The 21,564-nt window shown below is 45.4% G+C and overlaps 1 protein-coding gene across 1 annotated transcript in view; it reads right to left on the reverse strand.

Annotated features, from left to right (window-relative positions):
- Positions 1-21,564, reverse strand: part of LOC308374577 (palmitoyltransferase ZDHHC14-like) — a 55,164-nt gene that overhangs the window by 10,831 nt on the left and 22,769 nt on the right. The window contains exons 3-6 of the mRNA XM_080850377.1: positions 19,960-20,120; positions 4,978-5,136; positions 2,494-2,631; positions 916-964 (exon numbers count right to left, since the gene is read on the reverse strand). Coding sequence (XP_080706503.1) covers positions 916-964; positions 2,494-2,631; positions 4,978-5,136; positions 19,960-20,120 — 507 coding nt within the window. The remainder of the gene's footprint in view (positions 1-915; positions 965-2,493; positions 2,632-4,977; positions 5,137-19,959; positions 20,121-21,564) is intronic.

A 21,564-nucleotide genomic window follows, 5' to 3' on the forward strand; every position in this document is an offset into this window, starting at 1 on the left:
GATCAGTGCTCCGTGCACCTGATGACTACACAGGATATTATCACCACTTATCACACTTTACAGCCCTCAGTGTAATTTCTTTAGTTATGATGTGATGATGTTGGCTCATGTTCTTCAATAACGGTAGCGCTGGAATCTGGTTCGGAGTTTTAAAATGCTCATTACTGTTACTGGATGTGGGAAAAGGAAAAAGGTTGACCTCTAGATTTAGAATTAAATGGTAACGTAGTTCATGTTTTGTGAATCATTGCTGAGAGAGTATTGGAAGCCTGTATGAGCTCTGGCAAACACTGATAAAAAAAAAAATGGCAGCTGCAGACGACTTAAACCATAAGAAAGAAGGATAGGAGAGAGAGAACCAAAAATGAAATGAGAAGGAGAGAGGAGGAAGGGAGCGATAGAGAGACGAGAGGGGCAGAAGATCAGAGGGAGAAAGAAGGAAGAGAGCAGCAGAGCATTAGAGGCGGTGACAGGTGTCTGCGTGCCACATAAGCCGTACAGACCAACACCATCAGGGACAGCAGAGCAGTCATGCAACTCTGCACTGACGAGTGCATTCACACTGAACAGACAGAGGGGCAGGGGAAGGATGGAGCATTCACAGGCACGCAGACTCAGTCTGTCTGCTGAAGGGTGTGTGTGTGTGTGTGTGTGTGTGTGTATGAGTGTGTAGGGCTGTGTGTGAGGGGACTTCAGGGCTGTTGTGCTTCTACCATAGCCTGTCATTTCAAAAGGGTACGACAGACCCTGGCATTTACCTGTGACTTATATACACATAGAGGGGAGATGCTGAAAGGTTCAAAACAGATGTTAGAAGTACAGCCTTTTCACATACATTTAAAAACACTGCAAACACACACACACACAAACAAGCACACAAACATCTCTCCATTACCTATTCTAAAAAAAGGATATCTGGCTGGACTGTCCTTGAGTGCGCTGAGAAACCCAATGCTATGAGACCCTGCAGAAATCATGATGAGGAAATAAAAGAAAGAGACACAGAATGAAAAACATGAGCACATGTTAAAACCTAAATACCTTAACCCTCTCTCAAACAGCTCTGTAGGGCTCTCTGTAGCTGCCTGTGGCAGCTGGCCCTGCAGGCACCTGCTGACAGACAGCGTGGTTGAGGATGCCTGAGCTGGGACAGCCCAGCAATAAAGTTGGCGCTCACAGACCTGCCTACATGTGTGTGCTGCTGTTCCAGGACCCCGGTGAAACATTGTCTGGGTGACCTGTGCTAGGGTTAGAGGCCTACTCAGTGGCAGGCAGCCTGCGTAGTGGATCGCTGGGGCAGGCGTGCTGAAAGTAGCATAAAAATGTCTTCATGACTCGTTAACGAGACGGTGTTATCACAAGGGCGGAGGAGATTAACTAAATGGCTTAAGCAAGTGCATGCCGTTAAAGGACTGCTAGAAATACGAGCGGGACGTGGCCCCTCGAGTCAGGAGGTTGATGGCAGCCCTATAAAAGGTGCGTTTCATGAGTGTGTTAACGACCAGAGGGGGCAGCACAGGGATATGAAAGTCACAAAACAGGCAAACAAACTCCTGACACCAAGGGCCTCGTTGGCCTTCCTTTCGCAAATAAACACTCTCTCTCTGTATTTCTCTCTCTCTCTCTCTCTGTTTTTGTCTATCTACCTCTCTGAGGATGTGTGCTGCTGGTGTGTGGTGATTAGTGTGCTGTGTGCTGCGGTGATGGTGTGTGATAATGTTTATTAACATCTGCAGCGCTCCCCAAACAAGCTGAATCAGCAGTCCTACGGAAATTAATGAAGCACAAACACCTTAATTACTGCCACCAGCCTGAAGGATGGAGACAGTGCCCGTGTCTCAGTGTGTGTGTGTGTGTGTGTGTGTGTGTGTGTAGGGGAGTGTTGGTTCTCTGTGCTGTATTGATCTTCATGTCTTATCCTATCCTTAATGATACAGACATGCGGTCACAGATGTATTGTGCACACTCCTGTCAATTCTAATTAGCGCAGGTCATGTAAGTGCATCTGTTGCAGAAATCCTCTGCCTGGGCTTTGACTGGTGGAGGTTACGCTGACAGTGATGGATCTCCGTCTTTAGAATGCCTCTTTCTATTGGCCAGCTCTCTGTGTGAGGTGCTCCCACTGCTCTCCTGTCAGCAATCTCCCTCCGTCTGCCCCCCCTTTTCTCTCCTTCACTCTCTCCAGCTCTCTTCCTCCTCTTGCTGCCTCCATCATTCTCACGAGACACAGCAGAGGATGGTCTGCAGCTTACTTATGTTCTCTATGCCAAAAGCACTGTGCGTGTGTGCGCGCTCGCTCGTGTGTGTGTGTGTGTGTGTGTGTGTGTGTGTGTGTGTGGGTGTGGGTCTGAGCGAGAGAATGAAACACTCGGTGGGAGGCCACCCAAGTGAGAATGTGAAGTAAGTGTGGGTGGGCTACTCATGGGGGATGACGCGTGCGTGCGTGTGTGAGTGATCTTCAGCAAAGGTCTTAGATGGTGTGTATTTACTTACGGAGGATGACATGGGTGATGACAAAGGAGAAGATGAAAAGGGTGAGGAAGGAGAGCGACAGGATGAACATGTAGAAGAAGCGGTAGTTTCTCCTCCCCACACAGTTGCCCACCCACGGACAGTGGTGGTCGAAGCGCTCTACAGAGTGAGAGAGAGAGAGAGAAAGAGAGACATGAAAGACTATTGAGGCAGCGTAAGCTGACAATGACTTCACATGTACCCATGAGAACCTCGGCCATCACCCCCCAAAAGGACAAAGCACACACACACGCACTTCCCTTCCCAGAAGTGAGCAATACATTGGAAGCATGCTAGAAAAAGGCTTTATAGATAGCATAGGCATTTCATAACCTCAATTCTGAAACACCAAAACAACCACACTGTGAAACCACGAAACCTGAAAACCAGGCAATGGAAATCCCCCTTCTGAGTGCTGGCCTCATTAGCCTCTTTTCATCCTGCCTGTGTTGAGGGGCAGCCATTAGTGAGGAAGGTGAAACGGCCATGTGCAGAGGAACCGCTGGGAAGCGCACTCAGGAGGTACCCCGTTAAAGTTCAATGGGGAACACGTGGGCCCCGGCTCAACGAGTCTCTTACAATAACAGGGGAAATCACGTCAAACGGCGACTGACTGTGCAGCTGAGTTGTATTTATTTTACAGGTTCTCCTGCTCTCCCAGGCCGGAAGGCTGAGTGCCGAGAGCCGCTGCCGTAACTTAGAACAACAATGGAGCTCTGGGAATAATCAGTCTTCTGGGGTGAAGTCAAGAGGTGACACATGCCTTCAGCATCAGGTTTGAAGTGTGCACCACATGTGCTGCAAAATATGGACGTTCATTACATAAAATGGTGGTGTTATTGTTTTCAATTTCCAGGTAGCGTCATCTATCCATGATCGTCTTCTGAGACAGTACCTTGGCAGCATGCATGTCATTCCCCTGTTATTGCACAGCACTGAGAGCCAAGTTAACTGAGAGTATGGGGCTTTGTCCTCTTACATAATTTACACTGTCAGTTAAGTGTTTCTAAAATTGTGATAGAGACAGACCCTGGCAGGAGACATCTTTGAGTTTAATGTTAATACAAAGCAACACTGAGCAAATCGAGGGTAAACAGGGTTTCTGTTTTTACATCAAAACAAAAGAGTAGCAGGAGACTTGAGAATGACTTCCTCATACGGTCACTGTAACCCATTGGAATGTTGTATTTCCTTCTGCGAGCACAAAACATCTTTGTCGCGGAGTCGTAAATGATCCCCAACTGTCCAAACAACAGTCTACACTCAGGGACACTCTATGAGCTCGGGTCATCCACTTGACAAGGTAACCAATGAAAAGAAACCGTAAATACACATACATTAAAGGAGCACACACACGATGAAACACTATCATCCCACCACAAACAAAAAAGATCCTGCGTGTGTCGCTTAACACACTATCCCATGGGGCAAAGGGCACCCGATCACACCAAGACCAGCAGGAAGTGTTTAGGAGGTGGCAACGTGACCACATCTGGCAAAAGGAAGTGCAATACATCTGCAGTCCACAAAACCTCTAAGGCCTTGATTTGAAAAAAGCATTCCAAACCATGGCCTGCTGAGGAAGAGGTTCAGTGCAAGTTCCTGCGAGAGCGGCCAAGCCTGACCGCAGTGATTAGTGATGCTGGTCTGGGACCGCTAAGCAAGTGTCTGGCTGTGGGCTGACAAACGAGCCTCCAGATGTTGAAAGCCATTCCTCGTGAAATAAATAAAAATGAGAAATCTATTCTTGTCTGCCCCGGAGGCTTTGCAGCTTAATTACTCCCGCATTCATTCACATTCGTTCACCAGCCGCTCTCCGTTATCCACAGATGCGCATGCACGTCTGGCAAGCTCTGCGACAGGAGGGAGGGACAGGGGAGAATGGTCTCGCAGACGAGCCACTTAATCACCTTCAAACTACTCCTCCACTGTCTGAACATTGGCACGCAATAAAAAGTTCCACCGGAGCGGGCCAGAGAGACAGCCCCGGATCCAGATGGGAGGTTACAGGCCCGGGTGTAGATAGGGAATGACAGAGTGATGAGGAGCGGTCTGGGAGCAGCACAAGAGACCAAGCCAGCAGTCTCAGCTTGGTGGGAGGCAGAGGAAGAGCTCAACCGCAAGTTTACTCCTCTTTGGCCAAAGAGTTGAGTCACTCAGGCCTCTTCCTGTCAGTACACAGGCTTGAAGGGGCTTTCGAAGGAGTGTTTACGTTTACTGGACGAACACATCTAAAAGGTGTTCACTTAAGCCAAGGATGCACTCGCCATCAACTTATTTAGAATCAATTCCAATAATATCACAATTTCCCCCAAACATTAACACATTCAGCAAGGGCAATATTTCATTTCTATTTCATCACTGTATTTATCACTGCATACAGAACATTAGTTTACCATGACATACCTTTTCCACCTTTTACACACACACACACACACAACCCCACTGGAACACTGAGGGACTCACCCACACAGTTGTCACACAGGCTGCAGTGGGACGCTCGAGGAGGCCTGAAGATCTTACAGGTGAAGCAGTACTTGAGCTTGACCGTCTGGCCATTGATGACCACTTCCCTGGTCCTGGGGGGCGGCCTGTAGCCAGTGGAGCTGGACCCGTTGGCCACGTCTGTGGGGAGGTGGGGGATGAAAAGATGCAGGTGATTAGAAGAAGGGATGGGTGGTAGGGATGCCGCACTGAAGCTGCAGGTCTCTGCAGGTCACGCACAATGATGCTCGTGATTACAGAGTTCAACCAACCCTGTGTTCACAGGCACAGAAGGTGATAAGACTGTTTTCAGTTCCCCATGGACAATTTCATGCTCCCCTAGATTTCCCTAAATAAGCAATTACCTATGGGAATGACCCCTTGACCTTCCTCTACACGGCTACAAAAGCTGGACTCACCACTGATCAATGTTGGTCAGAAGAAGTTGGGACTGGAAAACCTCTGGATTTGCAGAATAGGTGGTTTTGGAGGACAACTGCTATCAGGCCCTGTGTCATGTGACCTTTCTTGCCGTTCGTCCATAAAGCCAGGGACACCCCAAATCGATGACAAAGAACTAATGGCGATGAGGGCTGACTGTTGCATTGCATTCCAATTCAACATACTCAAAAGGACCAAGAACTGCAGACAGGGGTCCAACAGTGTCAAAAACTCACTTTTGGCCCGACATTTGGCGCAGGCCGCAGGCCAACCGTTGGCTTGGCGTGTCAGGGGCTTTTCCAGCATAATGCCTTGTCACAAAGTTAATAAAAATCAGCTCCTCTATTGTGTTAATAGTGATCAATTAAGACTCAGATGAAGTAAGTCTAAAGCTCAGTATTCATAGGAATGACATCCCCACTTCAATGTGTACTCTTAAGCCTTCAATGGAATGAGTGGGCTGATGACAAAACTGATTATGATGCAGAGTATGATGACGACGACGAGGGGGCTGAAGGTCACTCCAAAATGCTGGCCAGTGAATAAGAGGCTGGCTGTGGGTGTTCCATTATGCGAGATACTATTTATGTGTGTGGGTGTGCGTCATTCTTTCTCTGTGTGTGGTGGTAACTGTGAGGAGTAGGTATGAAATTAGACGTTTAATATTACAGTCCGCTGACCGTGCGGGTTTCCCTTTATTCTTTATCCGACATGACCATATACAACCCCAAATCAGAAAAAGTTGGGACAGTATGTAAAATTAAAACTGAAAACAGTGATTTGTAAGTTCCCTTTGACCTGTATTACATTGAAAACAATACAACAGCACATTTTCCTTTGTTTTACCTAATGAATTTGATTCAACTTTATTCAATTTTGATTCTTGCAACATGTTTCAAAGAAAAGTTGGGACAGTAAGCATTTATCACTTTGTAATGTTGCCATTCCTTTGCACAACCCTTAAAAGACGTTTAAGGACTGAAGAAAGCAAATGAGGAAGCGTTTCAGGTGTAACTTTGTCCAATTCTTCCTGCGACAAGTCTTAAGTTGTGTAACAGTGAGGGGTCTTTGTTGTTGCATTTTGCGTTTCAAAATGCACCACACATTCTCTATAGGGGACAAGTCAGGACTGCAGGCAGGCCAGTCCAGCACCCGCACACTCTTCTTCCTCAGCCACGCCTTTGAAATGTGTGCAGAATGTGGTTTTGCAGTGTTTGGTTGAAATATGCATGGGGGCCCCTGGAAAGGATGTCGTCTTGAAGCAGCACATGTTGCTCCAAAATGTCTTTGTACTTTTCGGCATTAATGGCACTAGTTTAAAATCACATAATTATTTAATTATTCTACCTCATTACTACCCCTAAATTGCCCCCGTCCCAACTTTTCTCAAACAGTGTTGCAGGCCTGGATGGCAGGAATGGATGTATATTTACAAATCCAATGAAGTTGACCAAACAAAACATGAAATATCTTGTGTTCACACTGTCTGCAGTTAAATAACAGTCAAGGTAAATTTATAAATCACTGCTTACTGATTTTATTTGCATTTTCCATACCGTCCCAACTTCTGATTTGGGTTTATAGGTTTTTCCTCTCTTTTCTCAGTTTTCTCTGTCTTCCCAGCTCAGTGTTCTCACACCTAGCGCTCCCTCTCATTCCCTGCCATCCCACAGCTTCTGCTGAGCCACACCTCAGGCTGGTGAGTGAGTGGGAGGAGAGTTAGAGCTTTCCACCAGCAATGAGAAGCCATAGGAGAGAAGAGGAGAAACAGCACGAGGCTGCTCACAGTCATTTTAAATACCAAGGGACCAGTACAAGTGCGCACACACACACACACACACACACCCTAATTATAAATGGAAGATAATAGTAGTAGCAATAGCAATAGTAGATGGTAAATAGACTGCATGTTGTACTCTGTTTTTATAATCAACCAAGTATTCAAATCGCTATACTGCATGTCCAGCATCCCATGATGCATCATGTTATATCCTGTCTGTTGGGAGCAGGTGAGGGTTTAGTGTGTAGTGCAACCAGTCAGGAACTGCCAGGACTGCACTGGGAACCCTCCCATTGCCAAATGACAAGCACTGAAGAACCGTTGCCCTTAGAGTGCTGTGGGCTTCGCCACTTGGTATAATCTCTCTGTTATTACCCCACACTCCTTTTGTTTGGAACCAAAACAGATACTGAAGTAGTGATAGCAGAATAAGAACACAGCCTCATGGCTTTCACAGACAACTTGAGGCATGTTTTGCATTATACACTTGTTTAGATTCATTTGTAATTTAGCTGATTTGTAATCAATACAAAACTGTTTATTATAATTCAATCAATTCACCTCCGAGTTCATAAAACTTGAGTTTTTCTGTTTCTTCCGTGACATATGCCACTGTTAATGCACTTATGCGCTCTTTATGTGAAGCCGTTTTAAAGATTTGCAATGGCACTCGCACAATATCTCTCTCTCTCGCTATGAGACATTCACACAGTTGGCTCACAAGCTTCCATCCAAACGCAGTGAAGCACATTAAAGAGATCCCAGTGGCTGAGCACAGGGTGCCAACTGGCTTTAGCAGTGATAATATATGAACTTCATCAGGTTCCCTAGGCAGAGGCTGCAGCTGCACAGACATGAGCAGTTAAATGTCTGAATGGCCGCGGCCCATTCCAATCAAAAAGCCATAAAACAACTCCAGTGGTCTTTTTTTTTTTTTTACAAATCTCATGTACCATGCAGAGGAGAGTGAGGACAATACATTATTTTTGTGCTGAGAGTCCCTTTATGAAGCGTCAGCTCTGTGCAAATTTTATTATGCACAAAGTTAGCGAAGCATTAATTTTTATTAGGAGATATAATACGAGATGGAGAGAGAGAGTTAGAGCCAGTCAATAGGACAGCACTGAAATGTGCTGTTTGGTGAACTGGTCCGTGATGGAAACACAAGCGATTGTTACTCTACGTTGCACGGTACACCAGAGGAACTTTCAATGTCAGCCAAGAGCTGTGCTGTCCACCCAGTGGGCGGCAAAGAGAAACTAATTGCCTTCCTGCAGTGGCGGGGCGGAGCTGGGCACCGGACGCTTGAGACAGACGGAGATGCAGCTCCACCCACGGCCACAGAAATGCTGAGTTATGGGAGAACCCCAGTTTCAGAAAACAAGCCAGAAAAGAAAAGGGAATAGGGCGTAACTGGGGGTAACTGGGGTAATAATGGGGATCAGGGAGACTAGTTGACTGCTAGACTTGCTAAACTCTAGTCTAGGGCCGTTCTGGAAGAAGGTCCTGCCTGATAAAGACTGAAAGGCAAAACATAGCAATAAATACAACTTTCTAGGGGCCATTAAAATTATAAAATCTCTTTAACTGTTTTGCAAGGAGCCAGCCAACCCCCTTACTATGTATGTGATGTATCCATTTCTGTTTCCCACGAGACAGCTGAGAACACATGTGTGGCCTGAGGAGTCAGATACTTGGGGTTCCCTGAGGAGACAAGCCATGTGACCTTGTCAGGCCTCATCTAGTGTGTTCATGTTTTAGCCCTTTCTGCTTAGGAGTTAGAAAAGGTGTTGCCCCCTCTGTCTAATAAGCAGGGAATCTCTCTCCCTCTTTCTCCCTCTCTCTCCCTCCCTCCCTCCCTCTCTCTCTCCCTCTCTCAGCCCTTCTCTCTCTTCGCTGGATTATTGGTGGGAGGTCACAGCATTCCCAGCAGAGGATTCCGCTGCATCATGGCTCACCAAGCTGGGCCCCCACCCCCAGACATTAGGGTGGTAACTATGACTACCATGCTCTCTGGCTCCAGTGGCAAGTCACTCTGGATAACTCTGACATCTGACATTAGCCAAAGGGGATGCTGCACACAGAGAGAGCAGGGTATGGGTGGGGGGTGGTGGGTTGTGGAGTCAGTGCTGAACACTGATGTAGTGGGCCTCGCTGCTGCTGCTTAATGGCTGAAAACATGAAGCATGAAGGCAGGCGGGGAGCTTCCTGCTCAAGACTGTCAGGCTGTGGGTGCTCACGAGCGGAGACAGCGAGAGGGAGATGGAGACAGTGGTGGTAATGGAGAAGGCGAGAGGGAGATGGGGACAGCTCACGAGCGGAGACAGCAAGAGGGAGATGGGGACAGCTCACGAGCGGAGACAGTGAGAGGGAGATGGTGACAGTGGTGGTGATGGAGACAGCGAGAGGGAGATGGTGACAGTGGTGGTGATGGGGACAGTGGTGGTGATGGGGACAGTGGTGGTGATGGGGACAGTGGTGGTGATGGGGACAGTGAGAGGGAGATGGGGACAGTGGTGGTGATGGGGACAGTGGTGGTGATGGGGACAGTGGTGGTGTTGGGGACAGTGGTGGTGATGGGGACAGTGGTGGTGATGGGGACAGTGGTGGTGATGGGGACAGCGAGAGGGAGATGGTAACAGTGGTGGTGATGGGGACAGTGGTGGTGTTGGGGACAGCGAGAGGGAGATGGTGACAGTGGTGGTGATGGGGACAGTGGTGGTGATGGGGACAGTGGTGGTGAGGGGGACAGTGGTGGTGATGGGGACAGTGGTGGTGTTGGGGACAGTGAGAGGGAGATGGGGACAGTGAGAGGGAGATGGGGACAGTGAGAGGGAGATGGGGACAGTGAGAGGGAGATGAGGACAGTGGTGGTGATGGGGACAGTGGTGGTGATGGGGACAGTGGTGGTGATGGGGACAGTGGTGGTGATGGGGACAGTGGTGGTGTTGGGGACAGTGAGAGGGAGATGGGGACAGTGAGAGGGAGATGGGGACAGTGAGAGGGAGATGGGGACAGTGAGAGGGAGATGGGGACAGTGGTGGTGATGGGGATAGTGGTGATGATGGGGACAGTGGTGTTGATGGGGATAGCGAGAGGGAGATGGTGACAGTGGTGGTGATGGCGGGGGAAGCATCTGACAGCAGGAGCTTTACTCTTATCTGTCTAGTTATGACTACAGCTTTCTTGTTTTAACTCAGCCAGTGGCAAATACAGTCATTGCGCTTTTCAGCTGCATCAACCTGTGTGCTCTGACCATTATTCCGTCTCTACAATCATCTCCAAGTGTGGACAATAAAACATTTGTATGAGGAGGCAGCAATCATTTTCTCACAAAGGGAGCCAAAAAACACAGAAAAGATGAACAAAAGAAAACAAAGGAAGAGAAAACAGCAGGGTGCCTTGCATGAAAATGCAGCAGCAAGCGTGTGTGTTTGTGCGTGTGCGTTTGTGTGTGTGTGTGTGTTTGTGCGTGTGTGTCTGTGTGTGTGTGTGCGTGCGTGAGTGCGAGAGAGCGAGAGAGAGAGAAGGAATTTGGATGTATGCGTGTGTACATGCAGTTACGCAACCATAGCCATGGACACTGAGCACTTCCACAGGGAGATACATTCCTCTCTTTCAAGGACACACTTCCCTGAGCAGCAGCCGACACAGTGGTAGGTTTCCTGACGGTGACAAAGCCACCAGGGCTCCACCGCCCCCCCAAATGACCCACCCTTTACCTATCCCCAAACCCACACCCATTTCCTGTCGCTTTAAGCACCCCCCCTGCCCCCCTGATAACTTCCTGTCTCTGAGTGGCATGTAGCCTGTGGGCGTCTGCCGTTAACCTCAGAGATTTTTGTGCTGATAACACTGTGGGTCCTAATTTCAAATGGCAACGAGCTGAGGGCTACATGTGTGACGCAATAAAAGTCTGCAAATGGTGCTACATCATAGGAAGCGCTCAAGAAGAGTCGTTATTTGCATGTATGCACCCATAGGACACTAGAGTAGTGGGAAGCCTTTGTGGGATGGGTGAAACGGCATATTCATTTTTGGGTGTACTGTTGAATGTGTCTTTTGAGCCAATCATTTTAACAGGAATTCTGACATGTTCTGTGATGACGAGCAACCCATCATTTGTTCTTCAGACATGTTTGTTTTAAAATATTTAAACTGTTAAATTACTGTTAAAATACTCACAGTTGAAAACAAGACGTCCATGAAACACAGATAATATTCTATATCCAGAGTAAGGTGGATAATTGCTGGCAAATTAACCAGGTTTCAATATAATATTAGGAAACTTTGGGAACTATTGACTTGAAAGAACATTTATTTTTAGAAACTGCTGAACGCTAGTTATCGGACAGGCAAGCAGACTTCTGGTAAAGCTTAGTGGTGATGAAGTGCTGATGTGCTGATGAGTGATAGACCACTAGGCTTATTTTGTTCACTGTCCATGTGGTGTTGAACGTAGTTGCATAATCCACGATACCATTTGGTAACCTATTTTGTTGAGTTAAATGATCAATCAATTTAGTAACTGAGTGGTGAATGATATGCAGTCAAACTGTAAATAAATTAGATGTGCCTGCCAGGTGTTGAAAACCAAGATGCATTGCCAGTGTCAGAACAGCTCTTCAAAACTTCCACGCAACGCCTACCTTTTTAATCAGACACACCCAAATGAGGTGCCAGTCCGCCGTCAAAGGCGCTTAGGGCTGTGTGCATGTTATGAGATTATCGAAAGAATGGGCCCTAGTAATCAAAATATCTTTAAGCAATGTCCTTCTTTGTTGCATGCAAGTACCCATGATGCGCATCTATAAAATTAGGGCACATTGTCATACTCCCACTGTAAGTCTACACGTCAGTTCACTGAATGCATTCCAAAAGGGGCAAAAGGATGCAAGAATCTTATCGCCACATCTGCCATAGCTCAAGCGGATTAATTTCACACTACAGGGCTTAAGGCGAACCCTTAAGGTTTTGTAATGTATGGTTTTGTCTGGCTTTTGAATGATTCCAAAGCACTACGTTCATCTAGCATTAGCTCGCCAACAGCACACTGCAAAAAGTCTGTGGACTAACACAACATTGAGCAGTCACAATATTATCCTCATCTAACAGCGATGGACAAAAACACTTTGTCTGAATATCTACAGTAAAAGAAGCAATGATTTAGGAGTGACTTAACAAGTATCTGTGTGTGTGTGTGTGTGTGTGTGTGTGTGTGTGTGACGATATGATTAAAAGTGCTGAGGCTCAGCATGGACTCACTGACCAAGCAGATATATAATAACCACAACTCATTATTGGAAAACACGGATATCAGCTGCCCTTTCATCTAAAGAGAGGCCAACAGCTCATGATCACGTAGTTCATGAAGGATAATGTAGTAATCTTGCTACCTGCTGGACAACCGCCAGCTTTCCAGTGCCATCACAACTGTTTTGAAAAGTGCCACTGTAAAAAATCCTGTATTGGCCCCTTGAGCCTGATCTGCTCCCAATGTAATGGGTTCTTTCTTGGCCCATGGTCCACCCTTCCACCAAGTTTCATGAAAATCAGCCGGTTCGCAAACAAACAAACGGTACCGAAAACATAACCTTCTTATGCATAATTACAGCAGAGTACTAATCACATAATATCAATCACCTCACCTGCTGCATTTAAAAGGATTAAAACACATTGCACTTGGTGCCCATGATGAAATCAGGTCAGTTCTTTCAGGGACAGTCCTTTGAAGGGCTCTGCCCAAAAGTTGTTGGTGAGCCTGCAGGTGAACCTGGCATGGACATAGTAAAATAAAGCTCTGGATGCAGACAAGTGTTACAAGATCATGTTCAGATTTGACCCAGCCCTGCAAAACACCATCGAAGGAAAACAATACTAAACACGCCCTTGTCACTACTAACAATAAATGGATGTGCCCGGCAATGTGCATCTGTTCTAGTGGTGAACAAACATTTCTGTCCCCTGTCCACCCCCCTATCCCCCCCATCAACACACACAGTCACACACACACAGTCACACACACACACACACACACAGTCACACACACACACACACACACACACACACACACACACAAACCGCCCAGGGTTATCTGCCTGAATGATTTCTTGATCCTTCCATCATCTAAGAAACATGACACCATGGCAGGCAGTGTCAGTTCCTGTATCCACTGCCTCACAGACTTGACACCCTCAACCGCTGATTGTGATGGAAAAAGAAAAAAAAGAAACACGTCTTGTGCAACACTAGACTCAACTAGAACTCAAGTGTCCTGGGATGACCTGGTGTCCCTCCCAGCTGTTCTGTGCACAGACACAACCAGTGAGAAACAGCAGAGTGAGAGAGCAGGACAGCAGGACAGCCGGTGTCCCAGGCGACCACTTCAATTCTGTAGCACATAGTGCAATGCAACAGAGACTCCTAGATTTAAGGAATGCAATTCACCCCAGACAGACCACAAACCTGTTAGTGGCTGTTGTCCGGGGCCTTCTGGAACGTCAGGAATTTCAGGACATTAGGACAAATTTGTAATTTTGTGATCGCTTCGAGCCTTGGCCTTACATGATTTTTTAATTTTTTTTTAATTAAATTTGATATGAGACTAGTCCAAGTCAAAAGAATCAAAAGACCAAAGTATACAGTAAAGAAAGAAGTAAACTGACCTAAATTACAGTCATTCTATTCCTCTATTTTACAAATCTCACAGAGGGGAATTGGAAGGTGATAAGGAAAGACAGAAACAAACAGTCCGACGGGTGGGGGGTGAGTGCAAGAATGCAAGATTAGTACGACAACAATTACTGGATTACTGGGCTGTGGGTGAAATGAGCTCCCAAGATCCACTTAACACCTCGGATTAAATCAACCCATGGGGCTTTGTGTGTACAGATTCCTCCAATAATGGCTTTTGTAGCGTTTGACAAGTCAGGTCAATTCATTGATGGTACATAAAGGCATGCCAGAGGTGTGGGCTTTGCCGCAGTCAATTGTGCCTATTTTAAGAAGTTAATTGGCTACTGAGTGCATCCTGGGTCCGGATGATACCGGAAGAGCAGGATTGGGCCAACTAGCGATGAGAATGATTGTAATACACGTCATAAATTGACTATTAAAGACAAGAAAAGTCTTACTATGCATGATTTTAGTATTGAAAATGTAGTTCATACACAGAGAACAAAAAAATAAGAAAAAGTCTACCTTTAAATAATTCCTCATTATGTACAGTACATTAAATACTGACCGATTTTCATCAGGTGCATTGTATTGTATAATTAATTATGTAATATACAAAATTCCATTGACATTGCATATCGAGTTCTCATGCACAAAGATTAAATTGGCCACAAATATATACCCATTATTATGGAACTCTGCAAGGACACTCCTCCAGTTTGCATTCATATTCAACCTTTGCAGCTTGTACATGGCTCAAAATGTGCAAAAATGTAAAGAACAGCTGAAAAGAATATTTGAAATCCCTTGCACAAGTCCTAGCACAAATACACGAAACAGGGCTTTTTTGGGGTTTCTCCTGACTAGCGGAACAACTCTAGAAAGGTTATATATAAGCGCAATCTTCCAACTGGACTGGACCAATGCTGGCCAAAGTCTCCTTCCTAGCTCTGTCTACCAAAAGAACGATCAATCACATGCAGGAAAGGGTGGCGCCTTGCCCAGGGACATAATTAGTTTATGTATGCCTTCGACATCTTGGCACCCCTGGACTATAACATCTAATATTTCCTTTAAAGAAAAAACAAGGTTATGAAGACAGGATGCCAAATATCCCCTCTTCGTTGGAATCCTGGATACAAACAGAAGGAAGCCAGACAAGACAATATTAATCTACTACTGCCATGGCTAAACTTGCTATTTATAAATCCGTTATTTTTTTTGTTAACCTTTGGTGAACTCCCTGGAGTAATGCACCTGCTTCTCTCTCTCTCAATCTTCCCCTTCATTTCTTCTTTGTGTCTTAAACCTCTATTCTGCCACTTCTACGTCCCCTTACTGCAAGCACACAATGTAACAAGGTCTTAAGAGTGAAGGCTCAAGCTGGTATGCATCTCATTTCCGTTCCTGGCCTGCTGACAAACACCCAGGAAACCCCGTTCCGGGGTTGGCAGGAAACCTCACCTAACCACATCCTCTCCGGTGACAGCCACGACTGCCAGGGGCGGCACAGAGGGACACTTTTATTCCCTGTTTCTTGAGTGAAATTGCAGAAGGTCTCGACAAGCTGTACGGCAATTTCTGACAATAAAGTCAATTTGTTTTGCAAGGCTAGTCTGCAATTAAAAGCATTTGTTTCAGGTGTCTGTTTTCCCGGTGCAGACGAAAGAGATCCTGAGATGCTGCCTGCCAGCTCCTTCACACTGACGAGGTGTGACTGGGTTTTTATGAGTGGATATGGGTGTTCGTGATTTACAAAACAGAAGGCAAGAAGCACATCTTCTACCATCTCAATATAACTGTTTTGCCCTACAACTTGATGTTAATTAAAAATATAGGCCTAGTCAACACCTCCCAAAAGCAAAGCTTCCGATTCCCTTACGGTCCTTTTCAAGTCCAGGATCTATTACCACCATCTCTGTTTCTATGCTGCTGGAGGAGTCTACTCTGCCATGGTGACATTTAAGTGAGGCACTGGTGAGGAAGAGGTGCCTTAGTGGAAATAGGGATCGGAAGGCCACTGTAGACGGAGGATGTGAAACTCATTTCCAATGGATCTTCTCTTCCCTTTTGGCATTCTCATAGTCATGGGAGAGAATGTGAAGACCTCATTCAATCAGATCACAAAATGTACTTGTTCAGTGTTAACTGCAAAATAATTAAACTGGCCTTGAGAACATGTTCCCCATTGATGAACCTAAATTGAAATTTTGGTCATCAACAAAAAAAATTCCCTGCATCCTTCTATGCTTGTGTGTGTGTGTGTGTGGCATTGATTTCTACTTCATGCTGCATTAGCCATCCTACTACACAGCACCTGCACATGAACAGCTGCTGCTTTCCGCTGGGTCACACACAATCCATCACATCACTGGAGGACAAGAACAACATCAACATCTCATGCACAGGCCTTTATCTCTTACTGTAAGTGATATGAGCGGCTGTTTGTGTGCGTGTTTGCAGTAATCCTCCATTACACAGTGTTCGCCATTCTTTCACATCTCGCATTATGGGAAGCGATATCATCATTCCAGTCAGTAGTTCTAAACGTCAAGTGAAAAATCAATGGTAGTGATAAACATGAGACAAGTGCAAGCCTTTGCTTTCAGACAACAGCATCACTTATTCATGAGGTTTCTGGGAATGTGAGCTACGTGCCACATTAATCACATCCACTGCTGATCAGCTGTGTCTGGCGACTACATTTAAAGCACGATGGTGAATGTCATGAGTGTCTATGAGAGAGAAACTGAAGCATTAAAAAGAGGTTTCAACAGTTGCAACAGTTAGAATTTTCCCCATCTGATTCTTGATTTGTTCCCCTGTGGGGTGCTATGCCCGAGGCATGAAATCTGCTCTACATGCAATTGAGTAAATCAAACGAGCACGCGCTCATAGGAGGAAGCAAACCAGCCCGAGAGCGGGCATCCTGCTCCTGGCCAGCTGCCCAACCGCCGGGTCATGCCGTAAACGAAAGGGTGGGGTGCGTCCAGCAAAAATACACAGAGAATTCCTTCCTTCCGTTTTGCTGTGAATGTAGAGGGGAGCATATCACGCCCCATGACCACCTCCACAAGTCCACTGCTGTTTCAGCTCCTGGACAAAACATGCCTATATTTAGTCATTCTGCAACGCTTAGTCTGATCCCAAAGCTGGACTTGAAACCTGACTTGCTATGGTCAGGGCTTTTTTCTCCCTAAATAAATATATTTCAAAAAAAGCACTGGCTTAACAGAAACAAACACACACAGGCTGGAATAAGGGTTGTTTGGTGCAAGCCTTTAGCCACAAACACAAAATGTAACACAGTTCAAAGAGGAAAAAAAAATCACATAAAACTGGTTGTAGAAGGCAGCTTTCAGCATGCTGGGCATAGGTATTTTCCCTACAAGGCAAACATGTGAAGTGAATGAAAAAAAAAAATACTCAAAGACACTGCAGGTTGTCATAGGAACATATACACAGTTGATAATTGATTTGCTTGGGAGTGGGAATTTGTCCTTCAACAAACAACCTTTCCTTACACTAACAGCAGGTGAGTAATGATTACTGATTATGGTGACAGTCAACACCATGAGCACATTGTGTGCATCTGTAGAATGGGATATTAAGAAAGCAAGCAACTTCCAACACCCATGCATGCCTGCCTAGTCATCTGGGATCAGGTGCCTTGTTTTTATTTCTAAAACTATTAGGTATAGGCATACACCGCAAGAGTAGGGTTAGCTATGTCCTGCTTTGTAACAATGTACTACACCAAAACCTAGAAGTAGGCATAGAAAGGAATGTAAACAGAGCGGTTTCAGGGTGATGCATTCTGTCACTGCATATTGCAAAAGGTGATTTACAAACTTTGAAAGCTGGTGTTGAATGCAGTGGCTAGTTAACAAATAAACCAATCTGGGTCCATCACAAGTATGAAGAACTTTACAAAGATTCTACCGGGTCATTTAAAAGAAACAGTCCTCATTTTAAAGTAATGCAGCTGTGAAATTTGCAGAAATGGCAAATGGGCATTTTCAGCTTTGCCACAAGGTTTCCAACATAAAGTGCAAGCTCAAGTGAGCTGAAGGTTAATCTAGTGCACAGGTGTTTAAATAACAACTAATTCAGACTGAATTCTTTGGTCTTATTTTAATAGAATAAATATGCATTGCTATTTGTTAAATGTGCAGTGTCAAACTGTTGCAACTTATTGCATAAGTGCACCAATAAATCCTTATTACAAATCATTATTTCTTTTATATTCCAAGCTTGTTTTTAGCATAGACTACTTTACTGATTAAAAAAGTGAAATCGGCCAAGAGCAAGACACGAACGGCATGGTTTAGGCACAAGAAGTCTTTTACTGGATACTTACTTTACAGCAGCAGGTCTGAGAAACATTTTATTTTCAAGGTCAGATAACGTTATCGTCCCAGCTGCAGAGGGGATTTTGTGGAAAGAATGTTAGCCATACCAATAGCATTTTTTTTCTGACAGGCCATTTTTTTTTTGACATTTTTGAAAAATGTGGAAAAGACCAGAAAATCAACCCCTATCAATCTACACTTTCACAAACCTTGCTCCCTGTCAGATGTAAAACCAGTAAATTACACTTGCCAAACGTAAAGCGTCCTACAAAATGAGACCTAACCTTTCCATGAATTTCCATCTTATAACTACCTGAAGGTGAGTTCAGAGCATTAAAATATGATTTACTGCTATACCCAGTTGGTGCAAGGGAAACTGTAAATGGGACTTAACACACACTCTATGTCCACAGGTTGCCTCCTGCCAAATGCACACTTGGCATAACTGGCCTTTCGAGTGTCAGGTCAAACCACAGAGCTCATAGCCTTTTAAAGACATCCCCCTGGCCTAAGTGGAAAACCTGGTAATAAGTACGACTGGAAATTTCAGAGAGGGGCTCCAAAGAGGGAGGCAGTACGAAAGAAGAGAAGACAAAAAAAACAAAAAACAATAAGGAGAACTATGCACAGGCCAGCTCTGGGCTCAAAGTAAGAGCAAACAGATGTTTTTAAATGTGCAACACTCGTGTCACTCCAGCCAGACACAGAGAGAGGAAAGAGGAACTTCAAGAAGAGACAGAACGGAAAAACATTAAGGACCAGAAAAAAGGAAAAACAACACCAAAGGCACGACAGAGAGACCATCAGAGAGACCATCAGAGACACATCTCAGAGAGAAGAGTATGGTCCATGGTAGGTGCGGTCGGCATCCCTCCTCAGGGCCGTCTACATCTGTGCTGCACATGTGCTGGACCAGCGTAGGAACGGCTCGCTGTCCGCTTAGAGCACAGAAAAAAACAAACAAACACAAAGCTTTTAGCTGGAGAAGAAAGGGCCAGGCGGACGGTTGGTGGGAGGCACTCCTGATGTAGGTCGATGACTCTTTAGTCTATCCGAGGCTCTCTCAGAGATTAATAACTTATTTCGCATGGCTGGTGTGGCCAGTGCTTTTCTCCCACGTCTCATCTCCCTTGCAGCAAAAGAAAAAAAAAAGAGAAAAGAACCCTTTGAGCGGCACAACTTTGCCTTTCCAGAAGCTTTTAGTCCACTAATAAGATTAATTAGACAGCTCTGATGTTTGCTTAAAAGGCCCGGAGTCCTGTGGGGCAGCGAGCTGCTGACACGGGGCATTAGAGCTGCCCCTGATATCAGTCATCAGGACACGCAGACGGGGAGTGGGAGAGCAAGGCAGACCTGCTGCGGCTCAGATGGGACTGAGAAATGTTTGATGAAGACTAGGCTGGTGCCACCGATAAGTGAAGAAGTATAGTATGTAGTGCATATAAAATGGACTCTTCATTCAAAGAGAGAGAGAGAGAGAGAAAGAGAGAGAGAGAAGAGAAGAGAAGAGAAGAGAAGAGAAGAGAAGAGAAGAGAAGAGAAGAGAAGAGAAGAGAAGAGAAGAGAAGAGAAGAGAAGAGAGAGAAACATGAAAGACTATTGAGGCAGGGTAAGCTTGACGTTGACTTGAGATCTTTGACCAGAGGGGGCCATGTGACAGACGAGAGAAAAGGTTCGACAGAGAAAGAGCATAAATTTGAGCGAATGACCTCTGACCTATCTGGCGCTCCAGGTCGGCAGCCTCTTCAGGTGTGGCTCTGGGCAGGACTCCTGGGTCGCTGAAACTGGTCCTTAGTAACGTGCCCATCACAAAGCCGAAGAGCACTCCTCCCATCACAGGGATGGCCGGAGAAAGCTGGGACGACAGGAATGGACAGCTGCAGAGAGAAGAAAAGAGACAGAGAGAGACAAAGTGAGATTATGTTCACTACATGACCGAAACCAAAATACCAAAGTATGCAAGGTAAAAAACAAATTAGATGCCCGGTTATACAGCCGCGGAAAAAATTAAGAGACCACTTCAAAATTATCAGTTTCTCTGGTTTTACTATTTATTGGTATGTGTTAAAGTAAAATGTAAATTTTAGTTTTATTCTATAACCTACTGGCAACATTCCTACCAAATTTCAAATAAAAATATTGTCATTTAGATCATTTATTTGCAGAAAAATGACAATTGGTCAAAATAGCAAAATTGATGCAGTGTCTTCAGATCTCGAATAATGCAAAGAAAACAAGCTCATATTCATTTTTAAACTACACAATACTAATGCTTACACTTAGGAAGAGTTCAGAAATCAATATTTGGTGGAATAACCTTGATTTAAAATCACAACTTTCATGTGTCTTGGCATGCTCTCCACCAGTCTTTCACATTGCCGTTGGGTGACTTTATGCTACTCCTGGCGCAAGAATTCAAGCAGCTCGGCTTCTTTTCATGGCTTGTGACCATCCATCTTCCTCTTGATCACATTTCAGAGGTTTTTTATGGGATTCAGGTCTCGAAATTGGGCTGGCCATGACAGGGTCCTGATCTGGTGGTACTCCATCCACACCTTTACTGGCCTGGCTGTGTGGCATGGAGCATTGCCCTGCTGGAAAAAACACTTCTCAGAGTTGGGGAACATTGTCAGAGCAAAAGGAAGCAAGTTTTTCTTCCGGGACAACGTTGTACTTTGCCTGGCTGAGGTTTGTAAAAGACCATAAGGATTGAAAAAGCGGACTGGAGGTTCTTCTAAGTTCGTCTTCTCTGATGAGTCCGATTTCACAGTAGGTGCAAGACTCTCTGGCTTGTAGGCCTCTCCAGGTCTCCGTCTAACCATCAGACGACCATGTGTTGGGCAAAGCTGAAAATTGGACTCATCAGAGAAGACGAACTAGAAGACCCCCCAGTCCGCTTTTTTCAATCCTTATGGTCTTTTACAAACCTCAGCCAGGCAAAGTACAACGTTGTCCCGGAAGAAAAACTTGCTTCCTTTAGCTCTGACAATGTTCCCCAACTCTGAGAAATGTTTTTTCCAGCAGGGCAATGCTCCATGCCACACAGCCAGGCCAGTAAAGGTGTGGATGGAGTACCACCAGATCAGGACCCTGTCATGGCCAGCCCAATTTCGAGACCTGAATCCCATCAAAAACCTCTGAAATGTGATCAAGAGGAAGATGGATGGTCACAAGCCATGAAAAGAAGCCGAGCTGCTTGAATTCTTGCGCCAGGAGTAGCATAAAGTCACCCAACGGCAATGTGAAAGACTGGTGGAGAGCATGCCAAGACACATGAAAGTTGTGATTTTAAATCAAGGTTTTTCCACCAAATATTGATTT

The sequence above is a fragment of the Sprattus sprattus genome (genome assembly GCF_963457725.1).
Source record: "Sprattus sprattus genome assembly, chromosome: 13".
Classification (NCBI taxonomy): domain Eukaryota; kingdom Metazoa; phylum Chordata; class Actinopteri; order Clupeiformes; family Clupeidae; genus Sprattus; species Sprattus sprattus.